The sequence below is a fragment of the Lampetra planeri genome, chromosome 45 (assembly GCF_965212315.1).
Source record: "Lampetra planeri chromosome 45, kcLamPlan1.2.h2, whole genome shotgun sequence".
NCBI lineage: Eukaryota > Metazoa > Chordata > Hyperoartia > Petromyzontiformes > Petromyzontidae > Lampetra > Lampetra planeri.
Window position 1 is genome coordinate 7,411,553 of NC_136151.1, and position 19,450 is coordinate 7,431,002.

The following is a 19,450-nucleotide window of genomic DNA, read 5'->3' on the forward strand; positions in this document are numbered from 1 at the left end:
TAAAATTCTTATCGATCAACGATGCATTGAACTGCCATCGGGTCGCCGGATTGCATTTTTGACGAGCCCTACTGACATTCGGACGGCGTGCGCTACGATACAAGCGGTGGCGACACAGACCGTGCATGTGCCCCCGGGTTCACAGATGTTGATTCCCCTCCGGTTGCGGAAACCATGGGTGAGGGAGGCTTCGGAACAAAGTATGCTTTTGGGTCCTTCTAACAAGGCTGTCGGGGGTCTTGATTTATCGGTGGCTCACACTTTGGTGCGGGCTGACAGGGATCCGTTTGTGATGGTTTTGAACGCGGGGTCGCGGCCAGCTGTCATTCCACAGGGCACCGTGCTGGCTCACGCGGCGTTGGTCCCTGTGGATGATGGGTTGGTTGCGCAGGTGGGCTCGAGCCCCGCGCGGAACGTTGAGCCAAGGGAAGACCTTGAGTGGGTCCATTCGCTATGCGCCGCCTCGGACGATTTGTCGGCGGCGCAGTTGGGTGTGCTGCGCGAGTTGCTCATAGAATTCTCTGATGTGTTCAGTAAACATGAGTATGACATTGGGTGCACGGATTTGTTGCACCACCACATTGAAACGGGCGATGCGGCGCCGGTCAAGCTAAATCCCTTCCGACTGAGTCCCGTGGAGAAGGAACATGTTCAGTCGGCTGTTAACGAAATGCTAGAAGCCAATATTATTTCGCCCTCCTCTAGCCCGTGGGGAGCGCCTATTGTGCTGGTTAAGAAGCAGGACGGGTCCCTGCGATTCTGCGTTGATTTCCGTCGCCTGAATAAGATCTCTGTGGCTGACGCGTATCCGCTCCCCAGGATGGATGAGTCCCTCGATGCATTGTCTGGTGCGCGATATTTTTCGACTCTTGATTTGTTATCGGGGTTTTGGCAGTTGCCGCTCGACGAAGAGTCGAAACCTAAGACAGCATTTCGGACTCCAGGGGGGCTGTTCCAGTTTAACCGGTTACCCATGGGACTTCACTCCTCTCCAGCGACGTTTCAGCGACTTATGGAGTTGGTTTTGTCGGGCTTGCAGTGGGATACATGCTTGATTTATATGGACGATGTCATTGTTTTCAGTAAAACGTTTGAAGAACACCTCCAGCGATTGAGAGGGGTGTTCTTGCGAATGCGATCGGCTAAGCTAAAATTTAAACCGGCCAAATGTCACCTCCTTCGGAAGTCGGTTAGATACTTGGGTCACATTGTCGATTCTTCGGGGATCTCCACCGATCCCGCGAAGACGGATTGTGTTGGTTCGTGGCCGACACCTACGTCCGTTTCCGACGTGCGTAGTTTCATCGGGTTTGCTTCTTATTATCGGCGGTTCGTTGAGCACTTCGCCACTATTGCAAAACCCTTGCACGCTCTAACGGCGAAGGGAGTGAAGTTCAAATGGGGACCGGAGGAGGAGGCCGCGTTTCGCTCCCTCCGGGACGCCTTGGTGGGTGCCCCACCCTTGTGTTATCCCGATTTTGCGAGTCCCTTTTTGCTGGACACGGATGCTAGCAACACGGGCATTGGGGGGGTGCTATCCCAAGTCGTTGGGGGTGTCGAAAGAGTTGTCGCCTACGGTAGTAGGGTGTGGTCTCCGGCGGAGCAGCGCTACTGCGTCACCCGTCGCGAGCTGCTTGCCATTGTCTTTTTTGTGCAGCAGTTTAGGCCATATCTCTATGGTCGTCACTTTACGGTCCGAACGGACCACGCGGCGCTACAGTATTCATTGAGGGTCGCCCAACCCTCGGGCCAGTTGTCGCGTTGGTTGGAAGTCCTCCAGGACTATCAGTTTACGACTACGTACCGTAAGGGGTTGCGACACACAAATGCCGATTGCTTGTCGCGGTTGTTGCCTTGTGATGAATGCGCGTGTTTGTCGGGATCGGCGCGCTGTAAACCGACGCTTGTGGGGGAGATGGGGACACTGGTTGCGACAGCGGGCGCACCGATCGTGGATGATTCCACTGCCTCTCAGGGTCGGGACTCGCTGCTCTCGTTGTCGCTCAGCGAATGGGGCCGTCTCCAGATGGCGGACAGCTCGCTGCTAGCATTGCGCCGCAAGGTTGGGGGTCCCGAGGGGGACCAGGAGCGTACCGGCTCCTATGTACTTGAGCAGGGCATGTTATTGAGATGGGACAGTTTGTCCCGGCGGAACGCACTCGTGGTGCCTTCCGCTGTAAGGGGGAGGGTTGTCTTGGCGGCACACGAACGCCTCTTGCACTTGGGAGTTAACAAGACGCTTGCCCTGCTTCAGCGTGACTATTACTGGCCGGGAATGGGAAGTGATGTGGTAAATATTCTGAAGGGGTGCGTTGAGTGCGCCAGGCGTAAACCACCGCCCGTGGCAGCTAATCCACCGCTGCAATCTATTCAGGTCTCGCGTACTAACGAGCTCGTTGCACTCGATATTTTGGGGCCCTTCCCAGTCACGCCGAGAGGGAATAAATATTTGTTAGTGGGGGTCGAATACTTTACCCAATGGCCTATGGCGTGGCCTCTCGCTAACCAGTCGGCAGCGGCTGTGACGGACGCCTTCGTCCAGGGCTATGTCCTGGACAAGGGGGCTCCCGAACGCCTGCTGACCGACCAAGGTAAAAATTTTTCGAGTAAATTGTTGCAAGAGGTGTGCGATCTGTTGGGTACCAAGAAGGTGCGTACCTCCCCGTACCACCCGCAGACAGACGGGATGGTGGAGAGACTCCACAAAACTTTGACTTCCATGCTGTGCCAGCAGGTGTGCGAGGCACATGTAGATTGGGACCTGCAGGTCCCGGGAGTCCTTGCCGCGTATAGAATGGCCCCCCATGCAGCTACGGGGTTTTCCCCATTCTATTTGATGTACGGTCGGGAAGCTGACCCGCCAATGGAAACGCAACTTGGCCTGTCCGCTCCACGAACTAATTCTAAATTGGCAGAACATATTAAGTTTAATATTCGCAAGCTGACAGAGGCGAGGGAGGCCGCACGGCTTAATTCGCGGGCTCGCCAAATTGCTAATGAACGGTTGCGGGCACGGAAGGTGTCCGGGCACGATTGGAAACCAGGTGACAGGGCCTGGCTGCATTGCCCTCAGGCACCCTTGGCTACGTCGCCTAAATTGTTGAGACCGTGGAGGGGACCCGTGGAGGTCGTGCGCGTTGCACGACCCCAGTGCGTTCAGATAAAGTGGGGAAAGCGCCGTTGGTACGTTCACCCCTCCCGACTGAAACCGTTCTCGCCTCCATATGGCCTCCCCTTGTGTCGTCATGGCCGAGCGTGTGACGTGACCGGCGACCCACAGGGGGAAATGTCTCTGCCTGATCCACGCGTATTTTCGCCTGATCTGCTCCCAGGTGTCTCGGATCTGACAGCTGCCGACCACCGGCGGCCGGATCTCCGCGGCGGGGCCGGCCCTTTCAGGCCCGTTCCGCGCCGTCTGGAGCAGCCGGAACCGTCGGACGGTCGTCAGTGTCCCGCCCCATACGACGGACCAGCCAGACGGACTCGCGCCAAGTCGTGCTACTTTGCGCGACCCGCCTCGTGAGGAGTCGGGGCTGTTGGTGCGCCTCGTCACTGCGTGTAGTCGCAGGGGCGCGGGGCGCGTTCGTTTTCTGGAATTTGCTTGTATTGTGTTGTTGTTGACTTTTCGTGTTCGTTGTCAATTTGTACATAGTTGTTCTTGTTGTTGTTGTTCTTGTTGTTATGTTACGGGGCACACTGGGGGGTTACGGGGTTTTTTTTGGTTGGTTGTCATCTTATCGTAGCGGTTGGTTGTTGTTAGCAGCCGGGCCGGCTGCGAGCTATGTGGGAGGGGGTGATGTAGTGGTGATACGCGCTGGGTGTGTACGTCATGTGCCAGCGCGTATGTACGTGTGTGTGTGGTGACGCGCGCTGACGGGGAGGAGCAGGCGTCAGTGCGCGGGTGGGGGTAGTGCTGCTGATTGGCTGTGTGCCGGTGACGCGCTGAGAGGGAGTGATCGGGTGGCAGCGCGGTGTGATTGGTCGAGGAGTGGAAACACGCGCTGGGCGGAAACGGATCGTAGAGATAGCGCGTGGTGATTGGGTAACTGAGGAGCGGTGCCGACGTTGAGGTCCGCATCCGCTCCGTCTCCCGGGAGGAAGAGATATATAAGATGATGCACAGAGGAGTAGAGGGCAGAAGTGGAACCATCTAAGAATGAAGACGAAGGTGCAGAGATAGAGCCCGGAGAGGAGAGTAATGGAGAGGAGAGGAGAGTAATGGAGAGTAGAGGAGAGTAAGGTATAAGTGTGTAGCCAGAGAGAGAGAACGGTCTACACGAGCTGAGTAATGTATAGTGTGTAGCCAGAGAGAGAGAAAGGTCTACACGAGCTGAGCGATGTATAGTGTGTAGCCAGAGAGAGAGAAAGGTCTACACGAGCCGAGTATGCATACGGTGTAGCCAGAGAGAGAGAAAGGTCTACACGAGCCGAGTATGCATACGGTGTAGCCAGAGAGAGATGTAAAGTCTACACGAGACGAGTAAAGAGTGTAGCAGAGGCGTAAGGTCTACACGCGACGAGTGAAGAGTGTAGCAGAGGCGCAGAGTCTACACGAGACGAGAGAAGAGTGTAGCCGAGGCGCGGAGTCTACACGAGGCACAGAGAGCCAGCAGCACAGAATCTACGAGAGTCGAGAGAAGCGTAAGGCGGAGAGAAGAGGTCACGAGTTGTACCGTTGTATGGTGACCGCATTGTGAAGAAGAGAGGCCACGCGTTGTATCGTTACAAGTCAAGATTTAATAAAAGAAGTGTGTTCCCGTCAAGGAGTTTCCTGCCGTCATTTTCCAATACTTCATCTGTCTGCGAGCACTGATACAAATACTCACCACTCACCATCTACACACGACAAACCAGCCGATATTCACAAACATTACTCACCATCTCATATGCACACACACACACTACTCACCATCCACACACACTACTCACCACTCACCATCCACACACATTACTCACCACTCACCATACACACACACTACTCACCACTCACCATACACACACTACTGACCACTCACCATACACACACACTACTCATCATCCACACATACTACTCACCACTCACCATCCACACACACTACTCACCACTCACCATCCACACACACTACTCACCACTCACCATCCACACACATGACTCACCACTCAACATCCACACAAACTACTCACCACTCACCATCCACACACACTACTCACCACTCACCATCCACACACTACTCACCATCCACACACCACTCACCATCCACACACACTACTCACCACTCACCATCCACACACACTACTCACCACACACACTACTCACCACTCACCATCCACACACACTACTCACCACACACACTACTCACCAGCCGCCATTAACCAGGGGGAACATCTCCCCCAGGAATAAACCCGTTTCGCAGATATTCTGATGGAGATAATGAGACCAAGAAAGAACTGCAAAGTGTAAAAACAAATCCTTGCAGAAAGAAGAGGCAATGACAGAAACGAGAAAAAGGCAGCTCCAACCAACTCGCCTTCGCCTTAAATGGGCTTGCTCCTCGCTACGTTCATGACCTCCTTCAGCCACGAATATTCCATCAAGATCGTCAAGATCCTCAGCTTGTGCGTTGCTCACCGTCCCATCGTCTCCAGACTGCACACGTGGAGGTGCGTTGGCAATTGTGGCACCTACACTCTGCAACTCGTTGCCCTTCGAGGTCAAGGGGACTTCCGAGGCACTGCTCATCTTCACATCTCCACTAAAGCCGTCTCTGTTTAAAATGGCTTTCTCCCTTTAGTGATGTTCAAATATCCTTCTCACTTCTTTCATTGGGTGATGTTCACTATTTTATGACTTACCACGCATAGCACCCCGAGAGCGATTGTTCAATGGCGCTTTGTAAATGTTAATTATTATATTACCATTACTGCATGATTATGTAATCAGTAGAAATGTATTATTTTATTATAAAAATACTATTGTTGCATTATTATCGTCAAAGTATTATAGCACAACCATTTATTTTTTATTTAATTATTGTTTAGGTGTCAGTATTTCAGTTATTTAATTATAATTAAATTAATAATACATAAAAAAATAGCTGAATCGTCATTTAATTATTATCTATTTCAAATTAAGTAATAATTTAATTATTATTATAACATTATACTAATGAAAGTATTATTACTTGACGGTCAAGCCAGTTGGTTCAGGGCACGGGGTCGGCAACCTGCAGCTCCGTAGCAGCGTGCGGCTCTTTGAGGGACGGCTGCTTCGTGAGACGTTTTTATTTATCAAGGACCATCACCACCACGGTCTCTCGTACTCACACCACGTTCTTATTTATCAAGGACCACCACCTTCTCTCGTACACACACCACGTTGTATTGCGGCTCTTGAAATAATGAGTTGTTTGGTTTCTCTTTTACTTACCGAATTGTAAAAAATAAGAAAAAATGTCTCTCCTTGTTGTTTTGGTTTCTGAACCCCCTGGTTTAGGGGAATCTTTTTTTGTTAAACCTTGAATACGAACTGACAGCTGTGTGGTTTGCTGGGCAAAACGCACAGCCTCACCCTAGCCGGAATGTTTTTATTAGTATTATTACACGCTTTTATTTAACTCACTGTTGTTGTTGTCGTATCCTCAAATCTTTTAACTCAATTTTAACCCACATCCCAATGTGGTATCGACTGCAAACTTGGTATACTTACGTCATACTGATGACAATACTATACTCTATAAGAAATGAAACAAGTATTTTTAAACAATCTTTTTTACATGTTATGTTTCGGCCTGGGTTTAATTGTCCATGCTCAACTGACGTTGGCTGTAAATCACCACGGTCCCTTACGTTGTGGCAAGCTTCGGGGCCACTTCCTGGAGTCGTCGAGTTCTGCCATTACGAGTATGGTACAATTTCGATTTAAAGCTTTCGTGTCTGCAGGGATTCATCTTCTTGGTTCTTTCGGTATAGTCACGTAGAAGGGAAGTAATAAAATAATAAAAATGAAACATAATAAAAAAAATGAAACATACTAAAATAATAAAATTAAAACATAATAAAATAATAAAAATAAAACATAATAAAATAATAAAAATAAAATAATAAAAATAAAACATAATAAAATAATAAAAATAAAACATAAAATAATAAAAATAAAACATTATAACATTTCGATTTAAAGCTTTCGTGACTGCAGGGATTCATCTTCTTGGTTCTTTCGGTAAAGTCACGTAGAAGGGAAGTAATAAAATAATAAAAATGAAACATAATAAAATACAGTTCTCACGACGTTTCGGCCACAACGCAAGCAGCCGAGGCAACAGTGTCTGACGCTGTCGCCTCGGCTGCTTGCGTTGTGGCCGAAACGTCGTGAGAATTATTTTGTTATGTTTTATTTTTATTATTTTATTACTTCCCTTCTACGTCACTTTACCGAAAGAACCAAGAAGAGTATGGTATATTTCATTAAAGCGTGTTTAAAAAAAATATTTTTTAAATATTACTTATTTTGTTTACGTGACAATCCTTACTCATTGGTTGTGTCGGGTGGTGGCGGGTTTAACGACACTTATATTTACGCGATCTACCCCAAAAACACGTTTTATAGATAATATTGGTCGCGATAGCCTACTTATAATTTTAAATCTTTAATACAAATTTACACGGTGAGGTTTACAGTGGAAAAACACAGCCTCAGCCAAGCGGGTGTAACCAGTCTATAGGACAAACCATCACCGTTTTCATGGTTACCGTGGGGTTTTTGTAAAAATATATCAATTGCGACTCTTTAACCTTGACACTGTGTGTGAATGTGACGCCACGTCTACACAGGTGAGTGCGGGCTGCCGCGTGCAACATTCCAGGGCGCGTCTCGCGGTATTTATAATTGAGCTGCAGGTGAAGTCAGCTCGTTTCCTTGTTCGTTGTCGCTGCTCTGTGCTTTTTTTACATCTCGCTGCGGTAGCTGAAAGATGTTAACTACCTCGCCTGGTATACAGGAGGTCGTGGGTTCGATCCCGACCCTGACGTCTGTACATGTATTTGTCTCTCTCCCCGTAGTCGCGTGAATTTGTCTCCGGTCCTCCAATTTTTCCCTCCACACCTAGAAACATGCGTTTAGAGTGTTTGGCTGCTAGAACTGTCCACGTAATAAGCTACGTCGTTGAGCTATCAATTGTGGCCAGGTCGCTTCTGAAAAGAGCTATAAACCTCCGTGGGCCTTACCTGGTAAAATAAAAATAGGTTTATAGAATCGTCCAAACTCAGCGATTCCAGGATGTCAAATCTTAACATTAACAATAGGTGATGAATATATATTGTTTAGGTTATGAAGATTTAAATCCTTGATTTTTTTACGCATAATAGGAAAATAGACGGTGAAAGTCATACAGATAATAAGCTTAAATGAACCACGATGTTTGTTTAGCCAGGGGCTGTTCGCTGTGGTAATGCGTGAGGCCACCCACCCAGTGACCCAACCACTCAACCGCACGCCCCTCCCAGCCACCCTTCCTCCAGCCCTCTCTCACCGCCTGCTCGCCCACCCTCACGCCATCCTCCTGCTCATCTGTCTCCCCTCTCACCAAATAACCCCCCCCCCCCTTACTCATTCAAACTCCACCACCCACTCACCCGCACCTTCGATTAGCACGAGTGGCTACGTACGCTACGACATAAGTTCAACATACATATTCTCCCACTTACCCACACACCCACTCACCCAACCGCTTACCCACACACTAAACCAATCACCACCTACACACTCACCCACACACCTTCGTTTAGCACGGTTGACTACGTACGGTGAAAAAAAAGTTCAACATACATACAACCGCTGTCCACTCAGAATAAAACGGTGTCATAGGAATAAATAAACTAAAAAATAATTGACAGATGAACAGAGGATGCATGAAGCCAGTAGTTAAATATTAGTTGATAAAGGTGGAAGACGATTACAGACTGTGAAGCTTAAACAAACAGGCCTCGCAAGAAAACAATTAATAAAGACACAGATGGGGAAAAAACAAGTTAACCTTTACCATCAGAATGTTTCCACAAGGTGCGGTTCCACTGTGTGCAATGCACACAGCCTGACCTAGCCGGTCAATCAGCCTGTGGGACAAACCATTATCACTGTGTCCCTGGCTGCTGCTGCTGGGTTTTGTTTGTATAAATATTTTATCACTTGAGACCGGTCAAAGCTATGTATGTATGTATGTTGAACTTCTTCCACACCGTACGTAGCCAACAGTGCTAATTGGAAGTGCAGGGGAAGGACAACAAACTAAACACAAAAATCAGTTTTAGCTAACACTGCGTGACTGTAACGCCACGTCTACACAGGTGAGCCCGGCCGCCGTGTGGAACATTCCAGGGCGTGTCTCGAGGTATTTATAACTTAACTGCAGGTGAAGTCAGTTCATTTCCTTGTTCGTCTCCGCTGTGTGAGCAGCTGCTGCTGCGATAGCTCCTCTGTGAGCCGCGGCGAGCGACTGAGTCCGAGTGAAGCCATGGGCCATGGCGAGCGCGTCTCCCAGTGATTGTGTCGACAGTGAGCTGAGCTGCCCCATCTGCCTGCGCACGTTTGACTGCCCCTCCACGCTGAGCTGCGGACACTCGTTCTGCCTCCGGTGTCTGGACGGTGCCTGGGAGAGAGCGAGCAGCTTCAGCTGCCCGCAGTGCCGAGCGGCCTTCCCTGAGCGACCCCAGCTGAAAAAGAACGTGGCGCTCGCCAACCTGGTGGAGCAGCTCAGAGTTGGAGATAGAATGGCCGCAATTGTCTTCTGTGACGGCTGTGGTGATGGGGAGACTCCTGCAGTGAAGACCTGCCTCAGGTGTGAGATGTCCCTGTGTGAGTCCCACCTGAAGCCTCATCTGAAAACCCCCAAGTTGATAGACCACGTCCTGGTGGCTCCTATTGTCAACCTGGAGGAGCGAAGATGCCAGCAGCATGGAGACCCTTACAGGTTCTTCTGCAAGCAGGACAGGGGCCTGGCCTGCACGGTTTGCACCATCGCAGGAGACCATAGAGGACATGATGTCATCACGCTGGAGAAAGAGCACGAAACACGGAAGGTGAGGCGCCATACATAGAGTGAGAACCACTCAGGTGCAGACAAACGATACCACAACTAGAGCTAATAGACGCTGGGTATAACGATATGGGATGTAAATAATCAGTGTGGGCCAATTCCCTCTCCACTGTCCCTTGCCTTTCAGACTGTTCAGTCAGTAGAAGCTGACTTACTGGCCATCACAGTGGATGGCTGTGTGGAGTGGGGCTGAGAGGGGGCCGCTCAACGAGTGGAATCTCCTCTAGTGACTTCTTCTCTTACAGAGTGGAGTCGAAGAGGAGACGCGAGCGGTGGAGGAGAAGAGGAAAAAGGCGGAGGTGTCCGTGGGACAGATGAAGGCCGCTCACAAGGACGTGCAGGTAACACGTGTGGGCTCTGTGACCCTGTGACCTCCACCCTGCGTGGAGTCTGTGACTCCCTGTGAGGAAAATTCCGTAGATCCAAGTGAAATGTTGTTAGTCTTGAGTCAATGTGTAAAACGGTGCAGGATATTGCAGTGTTATGGCTATGGGTGCTTGAAATGTATATTTAAACAAATGCAACATTTATTTTAAAAAGTTCATATCTCGTGAGACTGCAACGCATTTTTCAGGCTAATTCAAATGACTTGCAATGGGTGAGATAAACAAGCACAGTATGGTGCAACGACTGCATTGGATTAAAAACCAACAAATAAAACAAATACAATTAGGATCAAAATATTACTAGAAATCGGCGGTTAAATTTTACAACGCGAGATGCGACCTTGAAGAGATATGCCTGTCGTTACGAAATGGAGCGGATATTGGAATGTGGTTCAGTTTGTGCAACTTGTGGGTTGGGGTAGAGCGATCTGACATGCACTGTCACGCTTCGTAGGCTTCAGAATTGTATTACCCGATCCTCAACAACTACCCTGCAGGGTGTGGTAATCAAATAGCGTGCTACTCGCAATAACATCACCGGGTCACAACTCTCCTTGGTCAGCAGGGACAATACTGCACACAGGTTCACCCGATCAGAATGCACGTGTTCACATAGAGTACACCATCATATGGTTGTGCACTCACGGCAGTGTGTAGTAAGAGAGTTTTCTTAAAAAAATACTATACAGAGTTCGTACATCTCATAGAGCATGCAGTTAAAGATGGGTTATTTTTATTAGCCAAATCTATGTTTATTTTACCAGGTAAGGGCTACTGAGCTATAAAGCATTTTTTTCTAAAATTACCTGGCTGTCATAAATGATAGTCCAACGAATTGGCTTATCACGTAGGCAATTATTGCAGCCAAATACTATAAACGCGTGATGTTGATTCTAAATGTGGAGGGAAAACCCAGAGGACCCAGATAAAAATCCACGGAACACGCAGTCTCCAAATATACAATAGGCGTCAGAGTCAGGATCAACCCACGATGTCCTGCAAACCCGGCGAGGTGGTTAACATCTCGCCACCGTGGCACCCAGTAGCCCTCCCACAGAGCAGATTCTCTCGGAGACTTCCACCCACCAGTCATCCACAGTTGCACCTCCAACAGAGGCTGGAAACTCAGCGGAGACGAGACTCCCTCCCCTTTCCGTGAGCACTCCTCCGCCGTGGCTCTTGCCGATTGCTCCCACGGTGTCATCTCGCGGGCTTCTTGCCAGCGTGGTCCCACTCCGTGGAGTCTCGCCTGGTCCTGCCTGAAAGTTATTGTCCACTAGACACAGACCTGAGTTGGTGTCGTGTCTCCGGGCTCCTGAAAAGCTACGAGGATAGATATGCAGTGGGGTAGGGGGATTAAAGATGCCAAGGTACATTATGCGAGCCCTTTGATCTTGTCCTTCCTGTCCATTGTGTGAATTGGCATGTTCCGTTTACATGACAACCCTTGCTAAATTTCGATTTAAAGCTTTCGTGACTGCAGGGATTCATCTTCTTGGTTCTTTCGGTAAAGTAAAATAGAAGGGAAATAATAAAATAATAAAAGCAAAACATCATAAAATAATTCTCATGACGTTTCGGCCACAACGCAAGCAGCCGTCCTCAGGTGAAGAACAGGTCTGTCAGAAAGACAACGTCTGAATGAACACCACCAGGCTTGGCAGCGTATATTTAAGCTGGGTTGGAGGGGAAAGAGCGCCTTGACAAAGGAATTTGAATATCAAGAGGAATTTAGCATATTTATGGGAAATGCAGATATGGGATTAGTCACTACTTGTGGAATGCGTAGAAGGTGGGCGGGGGGTTTCAAAGTCACATTATGCCCGTGCATTATGCAGGATTAGCAGCATCAAAGGGAGGGAGTAGGGTTAGCATTAATAAAAGGGAAGGAATGTTAATAATATGGAGCTGCAGCAGCTAAACCACCACGTAAAAAACTAAAATATAAACTACATCAGTATCATCAATATACTAAATATACTCTCCAATAAGCTGAGCTACTAACAGTAAGTCATACATTACAATTCTATGTCGCAAAAAATATAATATGCCTCCAGCTAAACTTTTTTCTCTTACATCACACGGGTCTACCCCGTACTATATACTGCCATAGACAAACCCAACATTAAATGATATACTGTATTACTATACACCACCCTATACGTTGTAATATTACACTGTATTATTCTAACCACCCTACTGTATACCACACTGCTGTATATTCACTATACAATTACGATACTACATATTACCTTATACATTATATTAAACATTACACTTTTATACTATTTATTATTATACAATCTGCTATACACTATACCATTGACCGTCGCGTGAAAGGTACTAAGAGGAAGCACCGAAATATATCAATGGGAGAGTGGTGGTAGGAAACTTGTAGTTGAGCAAAGAATCCATTCCCTTCTTGGTTCTTTCGGTAAAGTCACGTAGAAGGGAAGTAATAAAATAATAAAAATAAAACATAATAAAATGAAATAATTCTCACGACGTTTCAGCTACAACGCAAGCAGCCGTCTTCAGGTGAAGAATGAGACACTACCAAGCTAGGAGCTTATATATAAACTGGGTTGGAGGTGGAAGAGCGCCTTAACAAAAAAGAATGTGCATATGAAGAGGAATTTAGCATATTCATGGAAAATGCGTAGGAGGTGGGCGGGGGGGGGGTTTCAAAGGCATATTATGCCCATGCATTATGCAGGATCAACAGCACCAAGGGGGGGTGCAGGGAGTAGCATTAACAAAGGAAAGGAATGTTATTGATATGTAGCTGCAGTTACTAAACAACCACGTAGAAAACTAAAGTATAAACTACATAAAAAAACTAAAGTATAAACTGCATAGCACCATCAGTATACTTACTATACTCTACAATAAGCTGAGTTACTAACAGCAAGTAATACATTACAATTCTACGTCGTAAAAGTTATATAGTATGCTTCCATCTAAACTTTATTCTCTTACATCACACGAGCATATACCGTACTATATACTGCCATAGATAAACCCAACATTAAATTATATACTGTATTACTATAAACCACCCTATACTTTATACATTTCAACATAACACTATGTATTATTCTACCCACCCTAATGTGTATCGAAATGGTTTATTACGTCCTTCCAATGATTGCTAAGCCAGAATCCATCTTCTCGGTTAAAATTGTCTCTGTGTTTGTATATGTGGATCGCCTCATGAACGAATCTCTGCAAGCCATCTGGCTATCATGAGAGATTCGTTCATGAGGCGATCCACATATACAAACACAGAGACAATTTTAACCGAGAAGATGGATTCTGGCTTAGCAATCATTGGAAGGACGTAATAAACCATTTCGATACACATTAGGGTGGGTAGAATAATACATAGTGTTATGTTGAAATGTATAAAGTATAGGGTAGTTTATAGTAATACAGTATATAATTTAATGTTGGGTTTATCTATGGCAGTATATAGTACGGTATATGCTCGTGTGATGTAAGAGAATAAAGTTTAGATGGAAGCATATTATATAATTTTCACCACGTAGAATTGTAATGTATTACTTGCTGTTAGTAACTCAGCTTATTGTAGAGTATAGTAAGTATACTGATGGTGCTATGCAGTTTATACTTTAATTTTTTATGTAGTTTATACTTTAGTTTTCTACGTGGTTGTTTAGTAACTGCAGCTACATATCAATAACATTCCTTTCCTTTGTTAATGCTACTCCCTGCACCCCCCCTTGGTGCTGTTGATCCTGCATAATGCATGGGCATAATATGCCTTTGAAACCCCCCCCCGCCCACCTCCTACGCATTTTCCATGAATATGCTAAATTCCTCTTCATATGCACATTCTTTTTTGTTAAGGCGCTCTTCCACCTCCAACCCAGTTTATATATAAGCTCCTAGCTTGGTAGTGTCTCATTCTTCACCTGAAGACGGCTGCTTGCGTTGTAGCCGAAACGTCGTGAGAATTATTTCATTTTATTATGTTTTATTTTTATTATTTTATTACTTCCCTTCTACGTGACTTTACCGAAAGAACCAAGAAGATGAATCCCTGCAGTCACGAAAGCTTTAAATCGAAAAATCCATTCCCTGTGGAGAAACCCTTACTAGTTGGCTGTATCGGGTGGTGGCGGGTTTTAACGACACTAATATATTTACATGATTTAACCGGAAAAAACCCCTCTATTATGAAATCAATTCTTACCACCCGAACACTGAAGCCAACTCCCAAGTCAAACCTGGGAAGTTGTCAACCCTAATGAGGAGGAACTAAGTATGGCCACACTAGCCTCATTGGTTAGCATGATGTTGGGAAGCCTTCATCCAGAGGTGTATTGATAATGATCTGCAAATTATTAATACAATCAATAAGCACACAAGTCGCCTACTTAAGAGATCTGTCTGCATTTGGTAATGCATAATTTTATCACCATTGATTCAGTACATGCAAACTCTGGACCTGCTTTGACATGGAGTATCCCATTAGCAGTGTCAGGCTCGCTTGAATCAATGCTGATGACCTGCCAAAAATTATAGGCAATTAGCCTATTTTGTATATGGATCTTAATGAGACGCAAAATTATATGATGCATGAACCTCTCCAGAGTTTCCTGTACTGAATCAATACTTCTTAAATTATGTACTCTCAGTTTGTGGGGCTGATGGGATGTTTCTTATTTGCATAAGTTTTACATAGAGACATATCTGAAGATGTCGTGTCTGATTATCTGTTTGTATTAATATTCTCCACAACATGGTTATATTGTGTAAATTATTTATACCACCAGGTGACTTGGTGCCCTCTTTTACAGCAGCATTTGCTTTGCCATGGAAATCTATGCAGGTGACAACAAAACAACAAGCGTATAGAGATATCATTGAAGTCATCAAATGTAGACGCAATTACGTAATTATCTTTGTCATTAAAATGTACGACACCGGTACTCAATCACGAATGCACGATACATTCATGCGAACTGAAATACAATTAAACAGGTTTTAAATCTCCATAACGTATACATTGTGTCTGATTTATAGTGGTTCCTGCATTCACTGTTGTGACGAACATTTTGTACAAATGGACAGTGGATAATAATAATTGTAATTTATTGTTTTCTGGGAGAGAGTTAATAAGTGTGCGAGAGATCACCATATGGGTATAGAGTATTTATAGGAGGGGGAGGAGCTTAGACGTGGAGAGCCAGGCACTCTATATAAGGAAAGACCACGTGACCCACAATTTTGCGAAGAAGAATTCAACGGGAGCCACGTTCGTTGCCAGACGAAGGGACAGCTTCCACAGGAAACTTGTCAAGAAAAGAGCTTTTAAGGTGTCAGCCGGATGGCACATCATCTCACTCCGGTCCACTTACACTCGGAGGGTAGTAAATAAACACACTGATGTGCAATACACAGAATGACCGCAAGAGCGCAGAAGTGTGGTCACCACATCTACGCCTCTATATAAGGAACAAAACAGGTGGACTTCTCCACAAAGCTGGCTGTCGCCTGATGAAGCTAGTTTTAATTACTGGCGAAACGTCGTACTCAGATTGTAAATGTTGTGGCTTGGCTCTCCAACAAACCAGTGTGCTGTACTAGTGACGAATTGGCATGTTCTGTTTACGTGACAACCCTTACTTGTTGGCTGTGTCGGGTGGTGGTGGGTTTTAACGACACATTTATATATCTACGCGATCTAACCCAAAACAAATCTTTTATGGATGATATTGGTCGCGAAAGCCTACGTGTTAAACCAGGAATTGATTTGTAATGAAATGTGGTCGTATTGGCTTGAACTTCATTACACTATACTGCATGGTTTAGATAAACCTGGGCCAACTATTAAATATGCCTGGGTTTAGTCTGTGGGAAAAGTAGCAAACCTACCTCCACTATCCCACCTGGTAATAGGGCTCTGAAAAAGTTAATTGATAGAATCCATCACACGCCCTTTGCAGGATTCCATGGCCCAGACCAAGGTTCGCATCGCAGGTGAGTTCACCCGCATGAGGGCGACGCTGAATGAGGACGAGAGGGCAGCTCTGGACCGCGTGGACGTGAAGGGGCGCGAGCTGCTGTCCCAGATCGAGGAGAACATCGCTCATTACGAGCGCGAGATCAGCGAGCTCCAGGAAGCAGCCATGCGCCTGCACGCTCTGCAGGAGGAGAGGGACTCGCTCACGTTCCTGCAGGTAGAGTGCTCGCAGAGCCTAGGCGAGTGTCCCAGTTTCACAGAGTCCTCAGACTCCTGGCTAAAGGGTTCACGTATATTAACACATCTATGTGTGTGTGTGTTCAACCACGGTTGCCGAGCACAGGCCCCAAGGTTTGGAACAAAAAGTGACTGGCTACTGACACCTTCGAACTTGTAAATAGAGACCAAGTGAGACATTTTCAAGGACGTTTAGTGTGAGGAAAGGAGAAAGAGAAATGTAGTGTCCTACCATACGGTGGTTAACCCTTTCCCATACTCTTAACGTCTGCAAGTTGCAGTGTGGGTTCCGTTCACCAATTAATATCGGAACACGCAAGCAATTAGCATACATTTTATTCAGAGAGGCATGGCGCCTTTGTTTTAAAACACATTGTAGTCACCGCAGAAAACGGTAGCAACTCGACCGCACTCTGCGATTGTGGGCGCCAAACTGTGCCAAACGCCCTCCTGCATGGCATTGTGGAAGCCTTGGTGCTGATAAAGTTACGACGTACACATACGTCATCGGAATCAGAAGAAAAACGTGTTATCCATACAGCACACGTACTGATAACAAAGGAAATGACTTGCCCACAAAGACAGATTCTGTGTGCATCTTCATCACATTAACACATTGTCAACAAGTTGTTTATTATCCAAGATCTATTTCAATACCCTCGCAATTTACTCCTTTTGGTCACCATCCCATGAATGCTCTTCCCCTGCCTTCTATTCTCATCGTGTTTTACATCAATACAATAATACACTCTGATCACTCCTGTCTATCAATGGTTAAATTTATCTTATATTATGTATCAATCTCTGTCCCTTTTTTCTTCCACAGGGCCATATGAAGAAGACAGAGAGGTACCTTAGTGCACGAACACAGGCTGAGGCTGGGTTTGCTCATCATGTGAATGCGTTAGTAAGAGAGGGATTTGAAGAACCCAGAAATGTATCGGCGAGTGTTGCTGTGTCTATCCCCATGGCTGTCTGTCTGTCTGTCTCTCTCTCTCTCTCGCTAGGTCTTTGTGTGTCTCCTGTGTCCATGTCTTTGTTCAACCTCCTATGTTGGTCTCTACTAATATTGGTTTCTGCTACTGCATATCTAAGTTGTACCCCATGGTGGCAGAGTCCATTGTATAAGATCTTTACGTAACAATGGCTATTGCCACCTAAATTCAGGGGGAGGGTATTATTGCAGAGTTTAGCTACATAGTGGCTGAGTGCAAGTGTTTCAGTGTCTTCTCCCTGTCTCACCGTGTCTGTGTATATATGTATTGTGTGCTTCAAACGCATCCATCGTCCTCTGTCCATAGTTGTGCAATATTCCTTAAGGACCCTGTACTCGTTCTCTGCAACGTTGACGTTTTTGTTTCGTTGTTGCCGTGCTAACGCACCACGGATCTCCTTTGTAAGATAGCCGGGCAACTGGCTAAGCGCGACCAACCGTGTAACAAATCTAACTAAACTTAAACATTACCTAGCCCATCTCCTGCAGGATTCTGCCTAAAGTCATCTACCCTGTGCTGTATCAGTGCTGTGTCTGCAGTGTTTGTTGTTTACGTGTTGACACACGCTCATGTGACGTCCTCTCTTACCGTGTGCTTAGGACTGAGCGCCACCCACCGCCCGCTCCTCCGAGTGACTTGACTTTGGGTGACGTGAGCTGGCTGAGTGGAGTCATTGAGAAGCTCAAGCTGTCTGCACCATGTGAGTTCACATTCACACTGCCAAGACACGCATGTATGTATGTATGTTCAACTTATTTTCCACTGTACAGAGCCAACTGTGGTAATCAGAGGTCATACACGGACATATAGAAGGAGACAACAGCAACCGCCATTTGTCACTAAGTGGTGGTTACTTCATCACGGTGCTAGTGCCAGGCTATGTGCACGTTAAGGCCACGTGAAGTGTCGAACGCCCGCTGATAGCTCACGGGACAAACCCAGGTGCCATGGGTCGACTGAGTGAATGACTAGCCGATGTACCACCTGTGCCCCCTACTGTGCCAAGGAGACAGACCAAAGGATAGAAACACATCTACAAATAAATGCAGGCAGGTTTAGAGGACATGTATTTGTTTTTGCTTGTGGTAGATGGTATTCTATTTATCATCATTCCCCCAATGAGTTCATCAAACCTGGCTCAGTGTAAAGGGGAGGCCTGTGCTGTTGAAACAGCCAAGCCCAAATAGCAGGGCCCTGGGTTCAAGCCCCATTTCTAACTCCTATCCAGTATAGCCAATGTCCTCAAGTGGGATGAGTCTAGCCTTGGCTTAGTCTCCAATGATTGAACAACAAACCCAACCCTCACCACTCATGGCACTCAATTCACTCTCAACCAGGGGTGAGGGAATCGATATCAGTGGCGGAGGTAGAGTGGAGCTCAATAACGTAGACAACTCAGCTTCTGTCGCACGGGAGTCATGACATCAACACCTTCATCATCATTCATGATCCCTCCACTGCTGGATGAATGCCTCCACAAGTCATAATGTAGTTGCTCCTTATCTCATTTTACATATCTAGAGCGCCTTTTAGCTTAATGCGCTCACATCGTCGCTCCATCTCTCGCGCGAGCACTCACCATTGGCTGCCCCTCCATCATTAGGGTCGACCACCAGACCTCGTCCGTTCTGGTGATGTGTCCCGCCTGAGCACTCCTCACCATCATCATCACGATCCATGGGCAGATAGCCCGTAGTCGGTGTCCACTGCAAATCCCGTCATTTGTTTCCATTTTCCTCTGTCCTGTGCGAATATTCTCAAGTAGTGCCACAT

General features: G+C 46.6%; 1 protein-coding gene across 1 annotated transcript in view; it reads left to right on the forward strand.

Moving 5' to 3' along the window:
* The first annotated feature begins 9,419 nt into the window (after window positions 1-9,419).
* Window positions 9,420-19,450, forward strand: part of LOC144733222 (E3 ubiquitin-protein ligase TRIM11-like) — a 29,042-nt gene continuing 19,011 nt past the window's right edge. The window contains exons 1-5 of the mRNA XM_078615017.1: window positions 9,420-10,053; window positions 10,316-10,411; window positions 16,429-16,662; window positions 17,509-17,531; window positions 18,277-18,377. Of these exons, the coding sequence (XP_078471143.1) occupies window positions 9,496-10,053; window positions 10,316-10,411; window positions 16,429-16,662; window positions 17,509-17,531; window positions 18,277-18,377 (1,012 nt within the window). The 5' untranslated portion in view covers window positions 9,420-9,495. The remainder of the gene's footprint in view (window positions 10,054-10,315; window positions 10,412-16,428; window positions 16,663-17,508; window positions 17,532-18,276; window positions 18,378-19,450) is intronic.